The 15,001-nt window shown below is 42.9% G+C and overlaps 1 protein-coding gene across 2 annotated transcripts in view; it reads left to right on the forward strand.

Annotated features, from left to right (window-relative positions):
• The window catches only part of ST8SIA5 (ST8 alpha-N-acetyl-neuraminide alpha-2,8-sialyltransferase 5), an 86,707-nt gene extending 71,956 nt beyond the window's left edge, over positions 1 to 14,751 (forward strand). For both annotated transcript variants that reach the window (XM_014959839.1, XM_014959840.1), the window contains 4 exons: positions 2,717 to 2,861; positions 6,230 to 6,342; positions 9,613 to 9,705; positions 10,690 to 14,751. In XM_014959839.1, the coding sequence (XP_014815325.1) occupies positions 2,717 to 2,861; positions 6,230 to 6,342; positions 9,613 to 9,705; positions 10,690 to 11,158 (820 nt within the window). In that variant the 3' untranslated portion in view covers positions 11,159 to 14,751. The remainder of the gene's footprint in view (positions 1 to 2,716; positions 2,862 to 6,229; positions 6,343 to 9,612; positions 9,706 to 10,689) is intronic.
• Positions 14,752 to 15,001: the final 250 nt, after the last annotated feature.

Raw genomic sequence — 15,001 nt, forward strand, 5'->3', positions numbered from 1 at the left:
TGGTCTTTCGTCATGTGCTGTCCTCTTTGTTGAAGGTCCTCCATGGTCCTCTCAAGATACAACTTTTGAAATTGATCTTGTGAAGGCAACAGTAGAATGAAGCCAAAACAGTATTTGAATATTGTGTATTGGTATATTCAAGGGTTGTATTTGAGTAGGTCTAGAGAAGAGACATTATGATGTCAAAAGTAAGTGGAATAGACACTGATTATGGCTGGAAGTCACTGGCATGATTCTGAGCTGTTGTTTTACAAAAAGACCACACAACTTCCTCCCAGATTCTCTTGCTTGATTCCAGGAACAAGCTGTCATGAGTTAATGAGAGAATGTGAGAATGCATGTGCTGAGTTAGTCATTTACATCTTTAAAAATAACTAATTGTTAGTCCCAGGCTCAAATCAGTTTTTCCAACACGAACTCCACACACAAGGGTTTTTAGGTTTTTTTTTTTAGTATATTTTTTCTTGAAAATTACTTGATGAACAATTATCAGAGCCGATTTTGAAGACAAGAGCCATTCAGGATTAGAGCCTACTGTCTTCAAGACTGCTTGGAGTAAGAGAACTAGTGATTGTGCCCAGAGTGCATGGAGCACACTGGAGTATGGAGGCCAGCCTAGATGTGGGAGCAATGAGAAAGGACTCTCTAAAAACCATCAGGAGGACCATCACTCTGTCTCAGGCCACCAACACCACCCCATGAAGCAAAGAATCCCTCTCCATCCTTGACAGTGCATTGAGAGAAAAAAAGAGATAAAAATCTCATGTGGCTGGCTATACCTGCCTGACTTATATATCACTGTTTAAGAAACTCCCCTTGGAACCTAGATGTAACCAAACCTTAGTTAGCTGGTTCCAGGAACAATAATCATCCTAGTAATGGAAAAAAAAAATAAGAATTTCAAAGTCTGTTTTATTTTCATCTTGTGGGACAGAGACTTTGGTGTGTGAATGTGTGGGGCAATGTAGTCCCTTAAAAACAGACCGAAGTTTCTGATTTTGGAGTTATCCCCTGAGGCTAAAAGGAGGGGGTCTGACAACACCGAGTTTTGGGCTTTCAAACTTTGTCATTTCTTGGCCATCTGAGGGTGATCTGGGGGGAATCCAGCAAAAGTTAAAAGGCAGCTACTTAGCAGCAGGGAGAGGGGGAGGAAGCACAAAAATCACAGTAGCTTTTGGCTCTGTAGACTAGGGAAAACAATTTCCTTGGCAGTCTTCCTCCATTATGTATCGGATATTTACAGTAAGGACCATGCCTCTGGAACACTAGTTGGTCATCAGATTAAAAAAATATCTCTTTTAATGCCTTAATGCAGAACTAATGAAGAGGTTTTTTTCATATCTCAAATATCACAATTCAATCCCACTACCTGCCTGTAATTATTTAATGATTTAGTTATTAGGAATTATTCATCGACTTATTCAGTCTCAATTGCTCCCTCGATCCAATCATCATATTGTGTCATTCTGCGTAAGTCAAGTATATAGTAGTAACTGGACACCACTGAAATCTTTGCATAATTCCTTGTTTGCTTTCTGGTGGTTGTTATAAAGCCCTTAAACAAGATTGGCTTATTCTTCTGACTCATAATGAGGCCACATACCCAAGAGGCAAGGTATTTAATCTAGGTTATTTGAGAGCCATTTGGCTTTGTTTTCATGTTTGTGCATTTGCCATGGCACGTATTTTTCATTAAAGGTATATGATGTGTTGTCTGAGAAACAAACTGTCTTCTGTAGGAAGAGTGAGCTGAAGTCAGGTTTTTCAGTTCCACCAGTAAAAGGAGAAAAGCTTTCAGGGAAGGATGGGAGCTAAAAATGAAGCCCTTTTTGAAAAGTTGCTTTTCACAGAATCACAGAATCACATGGGGTTGGAAGAGACCCCTGGAGATCATCTAGTCCAACCCTCTGCCAAAGCAGGGCCACCCAGAGCAGGTTGCACAGCAACATGTCCAGGTGGGTTTTGAATGTCTCCAGAGAAGGAGACTCCACCACCTCTCTGGGCAGCCTCTGCCAGGGCTCTGGCACCCTGACAGGAAAGAAGTTCCTCCTTATGTTTAGGTGGAATTTCCTACATTCTAGTTTGTGCCCGTTTCCTCTTGTCCATAAAAAAAATATATTATATTTCATATAATGAGTTTTCTCTCATGCCAACAAACCCATTTTTGAGATTTCAAAGCAGTTCTTCTTTACACCTGCCATTTTGTCCCAGTGACAAGGAAAATTTTATCTGTTTATCTGACCAGGATAGCTGTGTTTAAATCCCTGCCTTATCAAGCTTCCACATTCCCAGATGGAATATTTAACCCCTGCCTTTCCTGCCCCATGGTGAGGAAATAATTTACAAAAAGTGGAAGACCTTTAAAGCAGAGAGGGACTAATTCCTTGTGATGGTTTCCCCAGAATAATGGGGGCAGAAGCTCAGCTTTGGGGTCTGGAGCAAGGCAGAAACTGCACATGTATTTCCCGCAGCCCAGAAGAGACAGGCACAGGGATCTGATTTTTTTCAGTGTTTTGTTTTGGTTTTGCCATAAGTTCCTCAATCAAGGAAAATTTCACTGAATCTGAAATTTTCTATAAGAGAATCCAGCAAACCACCATTTTACCCCTCCTACAGATGAAAAGTTTCTTTTTACCTTGTTATGAGTAGTAGTAATTCAAATCCTAAGGCATTCTCTCAGCTCCTCAGTCTTCTTTCTCTCTTTTTCGTTTTACAGGTCTACTTTGTCGAGGTGTTGCAATGCCCCTGCCTTTCTGTTCACCACCCAGAAAAATACTCCCTTGGGAACTAAACTGAAATATGAAGTGGATACCAGTGGAATCTTCCATATCAACCAAGAAATCTTCAAGATGTTTCCAAAGGTGCCTCATGCCTCTGTCCATTCACAAAACCAACTTCACTCTATTTGATGCCTTAGATGCTATCCTAGAGCCAAGCATTTAGCAGCTGGCTGTTTGAAATTTCCACAAACTTTATTACTTACACTTTGAAAATGTCTATTTTTGGTGTGATATTTTAGCTGAATATCCTACTTTCTGGTGGTCATCTTCTCTAGTATGCAATATATATATATTTTCCTAAAGAATGTTACTAACCTAGCAGCAAAGTGGCTATTTAAATAACTTAAGAAAGCTGAATCAAAAAGGCACTTACTGATCAGAAATTTCAGAAGTACAATATTCACATACAATAAATCTGACATCTGGGGTAGGTGTGCTTTTCTCAGTGCATGATTGTTTTATAATTCATATTCACAACCGCTGATTATTTTTATACTTATTTCTGTTTGCAGATTATCTGTGAATGGGCTGCACAATTTTTAAATATATTAATCATAATGATTATTCAATACCTTTTCAGCAAATAATTCTTGACCTGAGGGTTTTTAACCGGTATAACTAGTCGGCAATTCCCATTGCCCAGAGTGACTGATATGCAGAAATGGGCATATATGACTACAGATCCATCATGGGGCACACCTCATGAACTTAAAATGGCATATTTGGAGGGGAAAACTGCAATTTATCCCTTAGAGGAGGTCAGAAAAATATTCAAGTACTTAGATATGTGTCATTAGAAGTTGTCCTTCAGGGTCTAGCTGCTTTTAATCCCTTTCTTTTTGGAGCATCACTAAGAGGTGGGGTAGTGCCATTGTCTAAATGTGTATGTGGGGAACTGGGACAGAGCAGGGGGAAGACTCAGATCTAGGAAAGCAATTTGGCATCTGGAGATGTGCAAAGAGCAGGCACATCTAAATGCAAGATTATTATAATTAAAACCCTCTCTGATTGTGCAGATGAGTGCATGAAACTGGAAGAGGGGAGATTGAGATGAGATCTGGGGAAGAACTTTTTTGCTGTGAGGGTGGTGAGAGCCTGGCCCAGGTTGCCCAGAGAAGCTGTGGCTGCCCCGTCCCTGGAGGGGGTCAAGGCCAGGTTGGAGGGGGCTTGGAGCAACGTGGTCTGGTGGGAGGTGTCCCTGCCCAGGGCAGGGGGGTTGGAACTGGATGGTCTTTAAGGTCCCTTCCCACCCAAACCATTCTATGATTCTATGAAAGACTGCACTTTTGCTAGGAGTGTCCTGTAGCTGCTGCTGTATTTATCCAGGTATGCCCTGAGGGTGCTTTGCAGGCTCTACCCCAAACCAAAGCGAATCCTTTGGGATTCAATGGGCAGCAGCTACGTGGCCAAACCCACCCTCTCCCTAGGAGCTGGGCTGCAGCATGGCAAATGTAGGTAGATAAACAGACTGAACATTATGAAGGAATTTTTCACAGAAAGAGTGGTCGGGCATTGGAATAGGCTGCCCAGGGAAGTGGTTGAGTCACCATCCCTGGATGTGTTTAAGGGACGTTTAGATGCAGTGCTAAGGGACATGGTGTAGGGGAGGACTTTGTAGAGTAGGGTAGATGGTTGGACTCGATGATCCCAAGGGTCTCTTCCAACCTGAATGATTCTATGATTCTATAAATGGGTTAAAAGCATGGGAGCAAGACTGTAAGAGCAATAGACGTGTGCTGACTACTGAGACCTGGCTTCTCATCTTCCTGAGAGGAAAACATCAAGGCATTTTGTGTTAAGAAATTGCTGGATAAAGCACAGACAACTCTATAATGCCTCTCTCTTTAGGCAGCTGCTGCTTTTCTCAGACGGCTGTAATCGCGTGCCCTTTTTTGCCTCGTGGCTTATGAAAGCTGCAGAAAGATCCTGGGAATAATCACCTGGAAATGTCATGCTGCTGTGGCATCTCTCTGTGGTTTGCGACACGAAGTTATTGATAAAATATGTATGTGCCGAAAGGAGGGCTCTCATGCTTATGTAAGCCCATCTCTCCATATTCATGAGGTGCAGCGCGGCCCGGTTCTGCGTCACCTCCCTCTCACCCTTCACGGCCCCGTTCTGTTCTCGGAGACGTGACTTTTCACTCTCTCTGGCTTCAGCAGCAGCTGCCTGTCTGTGTTTGAAGATGTACATTTTGCTTGAAGATTACAGAAAGGTGCGTCCTAAACATGTCCAGGAAAGAGCCTGACCAAAGGCTCTAGGAATTACAGGTGCTAACTAATAAGTGTTTGTGCTATTAGTACAATTAGTGGCAGCCAGCAATAAAATTTGGGCCAGGTTCTGGTGAATGGCTGTAACGAGCTGTCTGAGTTTCAGAGAGACTTCTTGGGCTTTACAAAGCTGCTCTGGAACAGCATGCCCAGGTGGCCAAGAAGGCCACCAGCATCCTGGCCTGTATCAGGAACAGTGTGGCCAGCAGGACTGGGACAATGGTCATCCCTCTGTATTGGGCACTGGGGAGGCCCCACCTCGAGTGCTGTTTTGGGCCAGTTTTGGGCCCCTCATGACAGGAAAGACATGTAGGGGCTGGAGCGGGTCCAGAGAAGGGCAAGGGAGCTGGTGAGGGGTCTGGAGCACAAGTCTTGTGAGGAGCATCTGAGAGAGCTGGGAGTGTTCAGCCTGGAGAAAAGGAGGCTGAGGGGAGACCTTCTCGCTCTCTCCAACTCCCTGAAAGGAGGGGGTAGCCAGGGGGGGTCGGTCTCTTCTCTCAAGGAACAGGCGATGGGACAAGAGGAAATGGCCTCAAGTTGCACCAGGGGAGGTTTAGGATGGATATTAGGAAAATTTCTTCATGGAAAGGGTTGTCAAGCCTTGGAAGAGGCTGCCCATGGAAGTGGTGGAGTCACCATCCCTGGAGGTATTTAAAAGCCAGGCAGACGTGGTGCTGAGGGACATGGGTTGGTGGTGGTTTTGTCAGTGTCAGGTTGATGGCTGGGCTCGATGATCTGGCATGTCCCTTCCAACCGGGACATTTCTGTGGTTGTGTGTGTGCAGACTTCTCAAAAGCAGGACACCGGGGCCTGAGGAGGGAGCAGTTTGCAGGCAGCTCAGAAGGCAACACCTGGGGTACGCAAATTTTGTGATTCATGCCCTCATGTGGACATCAGAAGCGAAAGCAAATTTCTTAAATGACTTCTGTGGTTATTAAGTCAAGAAAAAGGTTATTTTTTTTTCTTTCTTTCTTATTTGCCCGCATTATCTGTAATTACACAGAAAACAAACCCATCCGTTTCTGTGGGCCAGAGCCAGCGTCAAATTCCTATGGCTGGTGCATCTGCAACAAGATGCAGCTGCACCAAAAAAAAAAAAAAAGGAAAAATTAAAAAAAAAAAGAGTCGTTGCCTCCATGTTTCAGGATATTTAACTGTTTCCTTGCTGTGATGTTGCAGGACATGCCGTACCACCGCTCCCAGTTTAAGAAATGTGCGGTGGTTGGGAATGGAGGAATTCTGAAGAACAGCAAATGTGGCCGGGAGATTGACAGTGCAGACTTCGTGTTTCGGTAATTACCACAGCAGCATTTTTCTTCTTTTTGCCTGTTTCAATGACAGATAAGGTATTACAACACTATTCTGTTCCACATGGAAACATAGGATTTGCCTAACTGGGCTTATCAAACCTGTTTCTTAGACAAAAAGCAATGTTTTAAAAAAACCTACCTCACTGTATAATACTTATTTTAAAAGTATGCTTTGAGGAATTATTGTTCCCTGACTCCGTGTGGTTAATCACTGACTGACTGACAAATTGATGTCCTCATTCAGGACATCCCCTCTTACTCAGGTTGTGGATTTATCCTTCCATGGACATTTAGCCCATAAACAACTGGATGATCTTTAAGGTACCTTCCAACCCAAACTATTCTATGAGTATGAGGAGCTATGTTAATAGCTACACACTGTGCAGCTCATGTGCCTCAGAGGTGTGCTTCTGAAGGACTTTTTCCTTACATGGAGTTACCCAGGCTATGTGTAGACTGGGATGTCTCACGGCTGGTGTCCCTGGATAATGGAGTTTAGCAGCACTTTTTTCATCCTTAATACATATGGGAAAGACTTTTTTTATTATTCATATGCATGACTAATCCCTCTCTAAATCCTGTTAAGCTCTTTGCCTGGGTCATGGCATATGCTCACAGATTCATGACCTGTTCTGTAGAAAAGATAAATCTTTTTTACTTCTGTTGGCCTATTTAATGATCCTGAGTACGTTACTGACTGTTTAAAATAACTATGCATAAATCAATGAACTTCTCCGAATTCATACCCACAAAAATTAGGTCAGGTTTTGGCTCATTAATTTGATCTGGCATCAAATGAGAAATAGAATTTTACATGTCCTGCCTTCACTATTCGTTGTTTTCAGACCCTTGCGTCTGCCTCTTGTGCCCACTTTATAGAAAACTATTGTCTTTCTTTTAATCTTTGAAATCATTGAGGCTTCATGTAATTTGCTTTTTAAAAGCATAGTGTACCCCATATACACTAAATAATTATTGTAGATTCCCTCAGTTGTGTTAGATCACAGCTGTCAGTACGGCTGAAGAGAGCAGTACATGGAGATGACAGGCTGAGTGGAAGTGGAAATATGGGCAGTGAGAGTCACCATTTCTGTATGAGAACTTTCAGAGAACCCTTTTTACCAGTCAGTGTTACTCTTCCTTGGACTGTACCAAAACTGATTACAAAGAGCAGATGAGATCCCAACAGAACTTAGAAACTGGGTTGCGCTTGGTACAAGCAATTAGTTAAACAGATGCTTAAGTAGAATGGAAATGCAGATAAATACATCAGTACTCGTGCAACAGAAACCCCTGGTTCACCATCTCCAAAACATGTGGGACCAGCATTATGCACAAAGACATGTTAGTGTTCAAGAGCTTAGTGTTTACTGACACCAATTTTAAAGTAAGTTAATCATCAGTTTTAAAGTAAAGCTTGTGTTTAAGGTCAGGTGTGAACACGCGCCCTTTCCAGTCTAACACCAGTTCACCAAACTGTCAGGAATCACCATCCTGGTCACCAACAAAGTAATTTTTAAAAATTATTTCAGAAACTGCCTGTGGAGCACTGCTAACACTCACTGATACCCGCAGGGCACCTGGCAAAATCCTTTACTGTCAGCAGGCCAGCTGGATACAACCAAGAGTTTTCTATTAAATAAATTCTGAAAGCAATTAATTATATTACAATATGAGCTATAAAATACACACGCAGGAACTTCATTTACTGGTTGTTAGTGTTTATCACCATCTACTGGCCAGAGTGGAGACCTGTGATGAGATGTGTTCAGAGATGGGACTACACTCTTTGCAGGGAGGAATTTTTTGAATCCTACGACAAAACTACAGTTTATGCAGATATTTTATACTATCAATTCCAAGAAATTCATTCTTTATTTATCCTGGTGGGAGTTTACTGTTTGAAACTATTGAAGCTAAATATTCGAACAACTTTTTCAAATAAGATCTAATGAGCACAGTGCCTGGTGCTTGGTGGAACTGAGGAAGCTGGAGGACTTCAGAAGGGCATTGCCTGACCCAGCAGAGAAATATGCTGGAAATAACACTGCCTATGAGAAGGATGTCTAAAAAAACCTCTCTGACCTGATAAAGAGAGACTCTCAGGGAGATAGATGTGAACCTCCTGAGTCTGAGAAGGACTTTGAAGAATTTTTGTGCATTCTTCTGCTCCCCAAGTCTGGGAAATTATGGTTGCAGCCGAACTCTGGTATTGTGAAAACACTGATCAACACTTACCCTAAATACCTCCACATTTTTCTCCTGTTCAGTCCATATCCAAAAACATGGAGAAATTTGGGAATAGGGCACAGCACTGTTTTTGAGATGTGGGGATCTTACCAGTGATGGCTTTTATTGTGGCTTGTGGTTCACTTCGAAAAGTTATCAAAGTCTCAGCAAATATCTCACTCAAGCTTAAACTGTGTGTAAGTTAGTTGCAAGGCCATTTATGTTGCCTCTGATAATGCACACTGAAGCTTTTTTTTAAGCTGGGTTTTCTGTGGAAGCAAAGCTTGTGTGATGGCTTGTGTGTATGAGTGCGTGTTCCTGTACCTTCAGCATCTCTTGAGGGATGCTCTAAATTTTTGGAGATGATGGATCTAGGTCAAGGCCAAGGTGAGCGGAGGCTGGGCAAAGTGGAGGTTTGCAAATCTTCACAAGTTTGCTCCTAATGGCTTTGACATCCTCTGGTGAATCAGTAGAGTCAGAATTGCTGCTCTTAGGTGGCACTGGGAGATGCTTATAAAGGGAAAAGGAAGGGAAGCAGATAGTTTTGAGTTAATTAGCACTGGAGTGATTTGTCTCCTGTGGTGCATTTCCCCTAAATTCTCATGGGCATAAAACAAAGCATGTTATAGATATAGTTTATCTATTAATTATTGAATACAGTTCAGCTGTTGCTGAGGAAGTCTTCGATTTTATAGACTGATTGTCCTTGGGGCTTCGTGCTATTTCTGGTCTTAAACTGCTGAAGTACACAGCTCTACTGCTCTTAAATGAGTGAACACTGGCTACATCTGCAAAAAGGGGTCAGCTCTGACAGGCTGAGGGAAGAAACAAGGTTTTCATTCAGCCCCTAATTACCTGCTACTTTTATGCATAGTTTGGGCTGCAACGTGTTTCATACAATCTTAAATTCTCAATGTTTCTAGATTTGTTGCTTGGAAGAAATGCTGGAATCAGTTCTACTTTCTAGTCCTGAAAAAGTGCAAGGAATTGTTTAACTCTCTTACTCATTTCTTTCCTTTATAGATGTAATTTGCCTCCTATATCTGAGAAATACTTGACGGACGTTGGGGTAAAGACGGATGTCGTGACTGTCAATCCCAGTATAATTACTGAGAGGTCATTTCTGTTTTTTGTATTTTTGTCTCCTATTGCTTTTCCAAGTCTACTTTTCACTACATTTTAACTGTTAGAGAGGCCATTTTCCCCCCAATATTACTTTAAGCTGACACTGTGAATCACACATTTCATTCTGATTTGAAGTTATTCAGTATGTGGAGCCTGCAACAACTTATAGAAATGTGTTAAATGCTTAGGCTTGCATGTTGGTAACAGCAAGTGGGAAGCTGATGAGCTAAATCATTAACAGCAGAGCCATCCTTCCCCTGGAAGCCCTGTACCACGCTGGAAAGCTCCAGGCCAATCTATTGGACACATTGGGGTGGAAACAATTGGTTCCCACCCTAAATGCTTAAATAAAGTACCACACATTGTCATATGTTTCTTAAAAAATGCCATTTAAACTTTGTAGCCAGGATTGACTGAGTGATTTTAATTTTAAATTTGTCAATGCTTTAATACCACCTTGCTGACAGGTTTGGGACTGTGGGGCTAATTCCTGCTTTCCTTTCTTCCCTGGGGGAATGTGTTCCTTTTACTGAATAGTATAAAACCATTTGCTTGCATTGTGGATTTCTTTTTAGTCGTTTTAGAAGTGTTTTTGCTCTAGTTTGTCATTTACCACTTTCGATATGGTTCTGCACTGCATGGCGCACTATACATCTGACCACACCTTGGAAAAATTGCATACTTCTCACAATAAAATGAGAAGTGAGACATGATCAGAAATGTCTACTAAGTTTGTTCAGTGTTTAATGAATGTATTGCCATAAAAGGGGAGAAGATGTATTTTTTTATCCTCTGCATTTTCCCCCTACATTGTATGCTGACACTTTAGCTACAGATATAAATGTATTCCCCTTTCCATTACGTCTGTATCAGAAATATTTCAGCAAAAGCCCTTTGGAGTTTTTTTTTTTGTCTGGTGGGTCCCAACTGGAGTCTGCCGTGGTCTGACCATCACTCTCCTCCTTTTCCCTTTAGATTCCATAAGCTGGAGAAATGGAGGAAGCCCTTCTACGACGTGCTGCAGGTCTACGAGAACGCCTCCGTGCTGCTGCCGGCTTTCTACAACACCCGCAACACGGACGTCTCCATCCGGGTCAAATACGTCCTGGACGATTTCGAATCTCAGCAGGCTGTTTATTACTTTCATCCCCAGTATCTCATCAACGTCTCGCGCTACTGGCTCGGCCAAGGGGTGCGGGCCAAGAGGATCAGCACTGGGCTGATCCTGGTGACTGCCGCCCTGGAGCTCTGCGAAGAGGTCCACCTCTTTGGCTTCTGGGCCTTCCCCATGAACCCCTCAGGGATTTTTATAACTCACCACTACTATGACAATGTGAAACCCCGCCCCGGTTTTCATGCCATGCCCTCAGAAATCTTCAACTTCCTCCACATGCACAGCAAAGGCATCCTGCGGGTTCATACGGGGACCTGCAGCTGCTGTTGACGGGGATGCTTCTCCCACTGGTGCAAAAGTGTAACGGGAACTCGACGCCTGTGTGTGACATGTGGGAGGTTTTATTACACCCTGAGATTATGCAATAATTGTTTGATATAAATTTCCTCAAGGCATTGCATCCCATCAGACCTAGGACACCAGCATCTTTCCTGCGAGTGGAGTTGGGTCCATAACAGGGTGGGAGAAGCAAAACTCCTCCGTCCCAGGGTAAACACACTACCCTGGGAAGCAGGTCAGATAAGAAGCACATTTCCAGTAGGTTTAGGGATAAACAGAGCACGTTAATATAGTTATCATTTCACTATGAAGAAGAGCACTAAACTTTTGAGGAGAATCAGTGGTGGAGAATTTTAGCATAGACTGTAGGGCTTTACATAGGTTTCTGAGTCGAGTACCTTGGGGCATTGCCAGATTCTACTGAAAGCACTGTCCTCTGGCATTTGGGCTTTTGAAAATACTCTTTAGCATTCTAGTTTTAAGGGGGAGTATGTAACTTGAGGTCTTTGTTCTGTAACCACAAAGTATTGGTGAAAAATAGCAGATGATAGATGCAATAGGAATGAACAAGGTCACTTTATGAAATTGTTTGGCCACGATAGAAGAGAATCTTAAACTCCCATTCACAACCACATGTAACTGTGTTGATCGTGGTGTGCCATTGTTTTAGAGTTTCTTTCCTTTTCATCCTTGTGTCTTAGATTTCTGGTCTCCTCTGCTGATCATGTTTTCTTCCTCATTGCCTGTAGTGTTTTCCTTCTACTTAACGTGTCCCCTTCCTCTGACAGTGACCATCTCAGCTTCAGATTGGAGTCGTTGTCAAAGAAACATTCTCCTTTCACCCTTCTGCAAGCTTTTCTTGGGCTGAGTAGCAAGGAGATGATGTAGTTATATTTTCTGAGTTGATTTTTTTTTGGTTGAAATATCACAGCATAAGATAGAAAAAGGCATTTCCTCTTTGATTTTTATTTTAGACTTTGTTGAGAGTATCTGAATGTTGATTCACAGTTGCGTAGGTCAAATTAAATACTGCCAGGTATCTGTGCTAAGTCCTGGCAGGAAATGAAGTTAAAATACAGTGAAGATACTTTGTGGCTAGGATTATGATGCTTATTTTAAAATTAGGCATCTTGAGATGTGGGGTGTCTTAATGTGGCATTTTTGTATGTTGAGAATGTTACTGGGATAGTAAAAGGGCTGGTGTGTTCTTTAAAAAGTTAGCAGTGTAACTCTGGCAGTTATGCCAAGCTCAATTTTTCACCTGATACAGTTAAACTGGCAAAATCCTGCCGCAGAAAAGATGCCATATGTATTTGGTGGAGTTTATTTTGGCCACTGAACTGTGTAGTAGGTATATGCCTGCCCTACTGGTACGTGCACTCTCATATTGGCATGACTGTGGACACAGGAGGGTGAGGTTTGCTGTCTCAGCTCTGCTGGCATAATTAAACAAACAGAGTTTCCTCGTCTAGGTTCTTAGTCTGAAGCACTTGGGCTGTTGTCCGGTGCCATGTCTTGTCTTAATTAGATAACAAGATCTTTGATCAAGGATTTAGAGTTTAAAGTGTTAGTTCTATATAAGGTGTAGTTTTTGGTTTTTGTTTTTTTTTTTTTTTCTTTTAGGAGAGGGTTTAAATCCAAACCCAGACTTGGATTTTGATTTTGTAATGCATGAGTGCACAAAGCTTCTTTTAAAAGCCTCTGTGCTGCGCTGAGAGCTGTGAAAGTTGCTCACGCTACGGATAAAATGATCAAAAAAGGAAATAAAGCACAACGGTCACCATTTCAAAAGTCCCTACTGACCGGCAGTGACCTGGATGGTAGGTGAGAGTGCATATCCTCAACTTTGCGCCTTGATGAAGGTGTCAGAGCTCACTTGGGACATACCAGCCAAGGATAGGTGAAGGACCTGTGCTTAAGCTTTAGATATATTTGCGTTGTTGTGCTTTGGGTGTCTTAGTAGTTACACCGTGTAGTGCTGAGCACCACCTCGTACGGGCCGGCTGCGAGACGGGCGGCGCGCTGAGAATGGACCTGTAGATGACATAGTTTCCTTGACTTAATATGCAAAAGAGGTCTTCGTCCGTGCTGTGTTCTGTAAATTTGTGTGCAAAGGGCTTTGATAACGAAGTGCTGTAAGGGAAGTGCTATTTAGAGGGTGTATGTATGTGACCCTGCGGGTTGGCCGTCGTGCTGTGCATTAAGCTTTACCATAACAGGAACGGGGTCTGGAGCCGGTTCCTAGAGCCCTCACTCCTTGTTCTGCCCGAGTGTGGGACTAGGGGTGACTTCAGTGTCGCTTTTCCTGCTGCTGCTTTGCTAAGGTTACCTTCTTCAGTAAGGGGATTTTCTTCTACAGCGGTGATGGAGGCGAACAAAAGTCAGCGAAAGGAGTCTGCCGTGTTGAGAAACACGCTTCAGAAAAGATGGGGAAGCACTTGGGAATCATCCCTGCTCTGGAAAGAAACAGTGCAAATCCCTCTTTTTAGTTGCAGAAATCCTTTTGGGCTTTTTTTTTTTTTTTTGAACAGACAAAAGGATAAGCAAAACTGTAATTAGAGTTTTAGAGTAATTAGAATTACAGGGTCACAGGCATTTCCTTTCCTTTGTTTGCTTCGTATAAATGACCAATGTAGATTCACCTTGGCTGTGCTCTAATAAGTGCAGTTTTACTGTGTTCAGATTTTGATGGGTTGTAAACCTATAGCTACTCTATTTTTTTAATGATTATAAAATTTGTGGGCAGGATACTTGCACGTTGTGCACCAAAGGCCCAATCTTGCCACATTTATCTGAAAAGAGCTCCCATTCAAGTGGGTGGGTATTTTATTTGTGGAGGGACTGCAGAAACAGGCCCGGGAATGTCTGTGAAGGTGTACATAGGTGTATAGTTAGATATAAGGAATGATTTGCAAGCCAGAAAGATAATTAAAGAAATATATATAAAGTAGTCCTTGAGATGAATTGCATGTTGCAACGTGTTTACTTTATGATTCGCTTTTCAGGCGTTGCTCAAAAAATTATTGAAAAGCTGTGGTGTTTGTCAGAAATGCCATATGCAGAAGCTTCAGATGTTTTTTGGCCCCCTTACCTTGCATTGGGCTCTGGAAAATCAGATTTCTGCTGTTGAACCACAGGACCTCTGGGGCCTAGTGGAAATGGCGTGGTGGTAGGGTCTGAGGATGGATCCTACCTGCTGCTCTGTTCTCCACGGGCAGCAAATAAATACTGCCCAGGAGAATTCAGCTACCCAGAGGTCACTACCTGTGTTATGTCAATGTGGGGTGGGTGAGCCAGCATTGACTGGCCTGAGCTTCTGCCTGTCCTGCTTAAAGGGACAAAAATAAGGGCTGTTGCAGAAAGAAGGACCCTCCTTGTTTTCTGCCATATTTTTTTTTTTGGTGTATTCAGCATAAGAAAATGCTCTTTTAACGACAAGAATTTGTTCTGAGTTTGAGGCTATCTTGTTTTCCCTTCTCCAATGCGGTTAAAGTTCCGAATCATAGAATGGTTTGGGTTGGAAGGGACCTTAAAGGGTATCTCATTCCAGTCCACCTGCCCTGGGCAGGGACACCTCCCACCAGACCAGGTTACTCCAAGCCCCCTCCAACCTGGCCTTGAACCCCTCCAGGGATGGGGCAGCCACAGCTGCTCTGGCCAACCTGGGCCCGGCTCTCACCACCCTCATATCAAAGAATTTCTTCCTGAGATCTCATCTCAATCTCCCCTCTTTCAGCCTAAAACCATCCCACCTCGTCCTATGGCTCCTCTCCCTGATCAAGAGTCCCTCCCCAGCTTTCCTGGAGCCCCTTGAGGGACTGGAAGGGGCTCTAA

The sequence above is a fragment of the Calidris pugnax genome, unplaced genomic scaffold (assembly GCF_001431845.1).
Source record: "Calidris pugnax isolate Ruff unplaced genomic scaffold, ASM143184v1 scaffold474, whole genome shotgun sequence".
Lineage (NCBI taxonomy): Eukaryota > Metazoa > Chordata > Aves > Charadriiformes > Scolopacidae > Calidris > Calidris pugnax.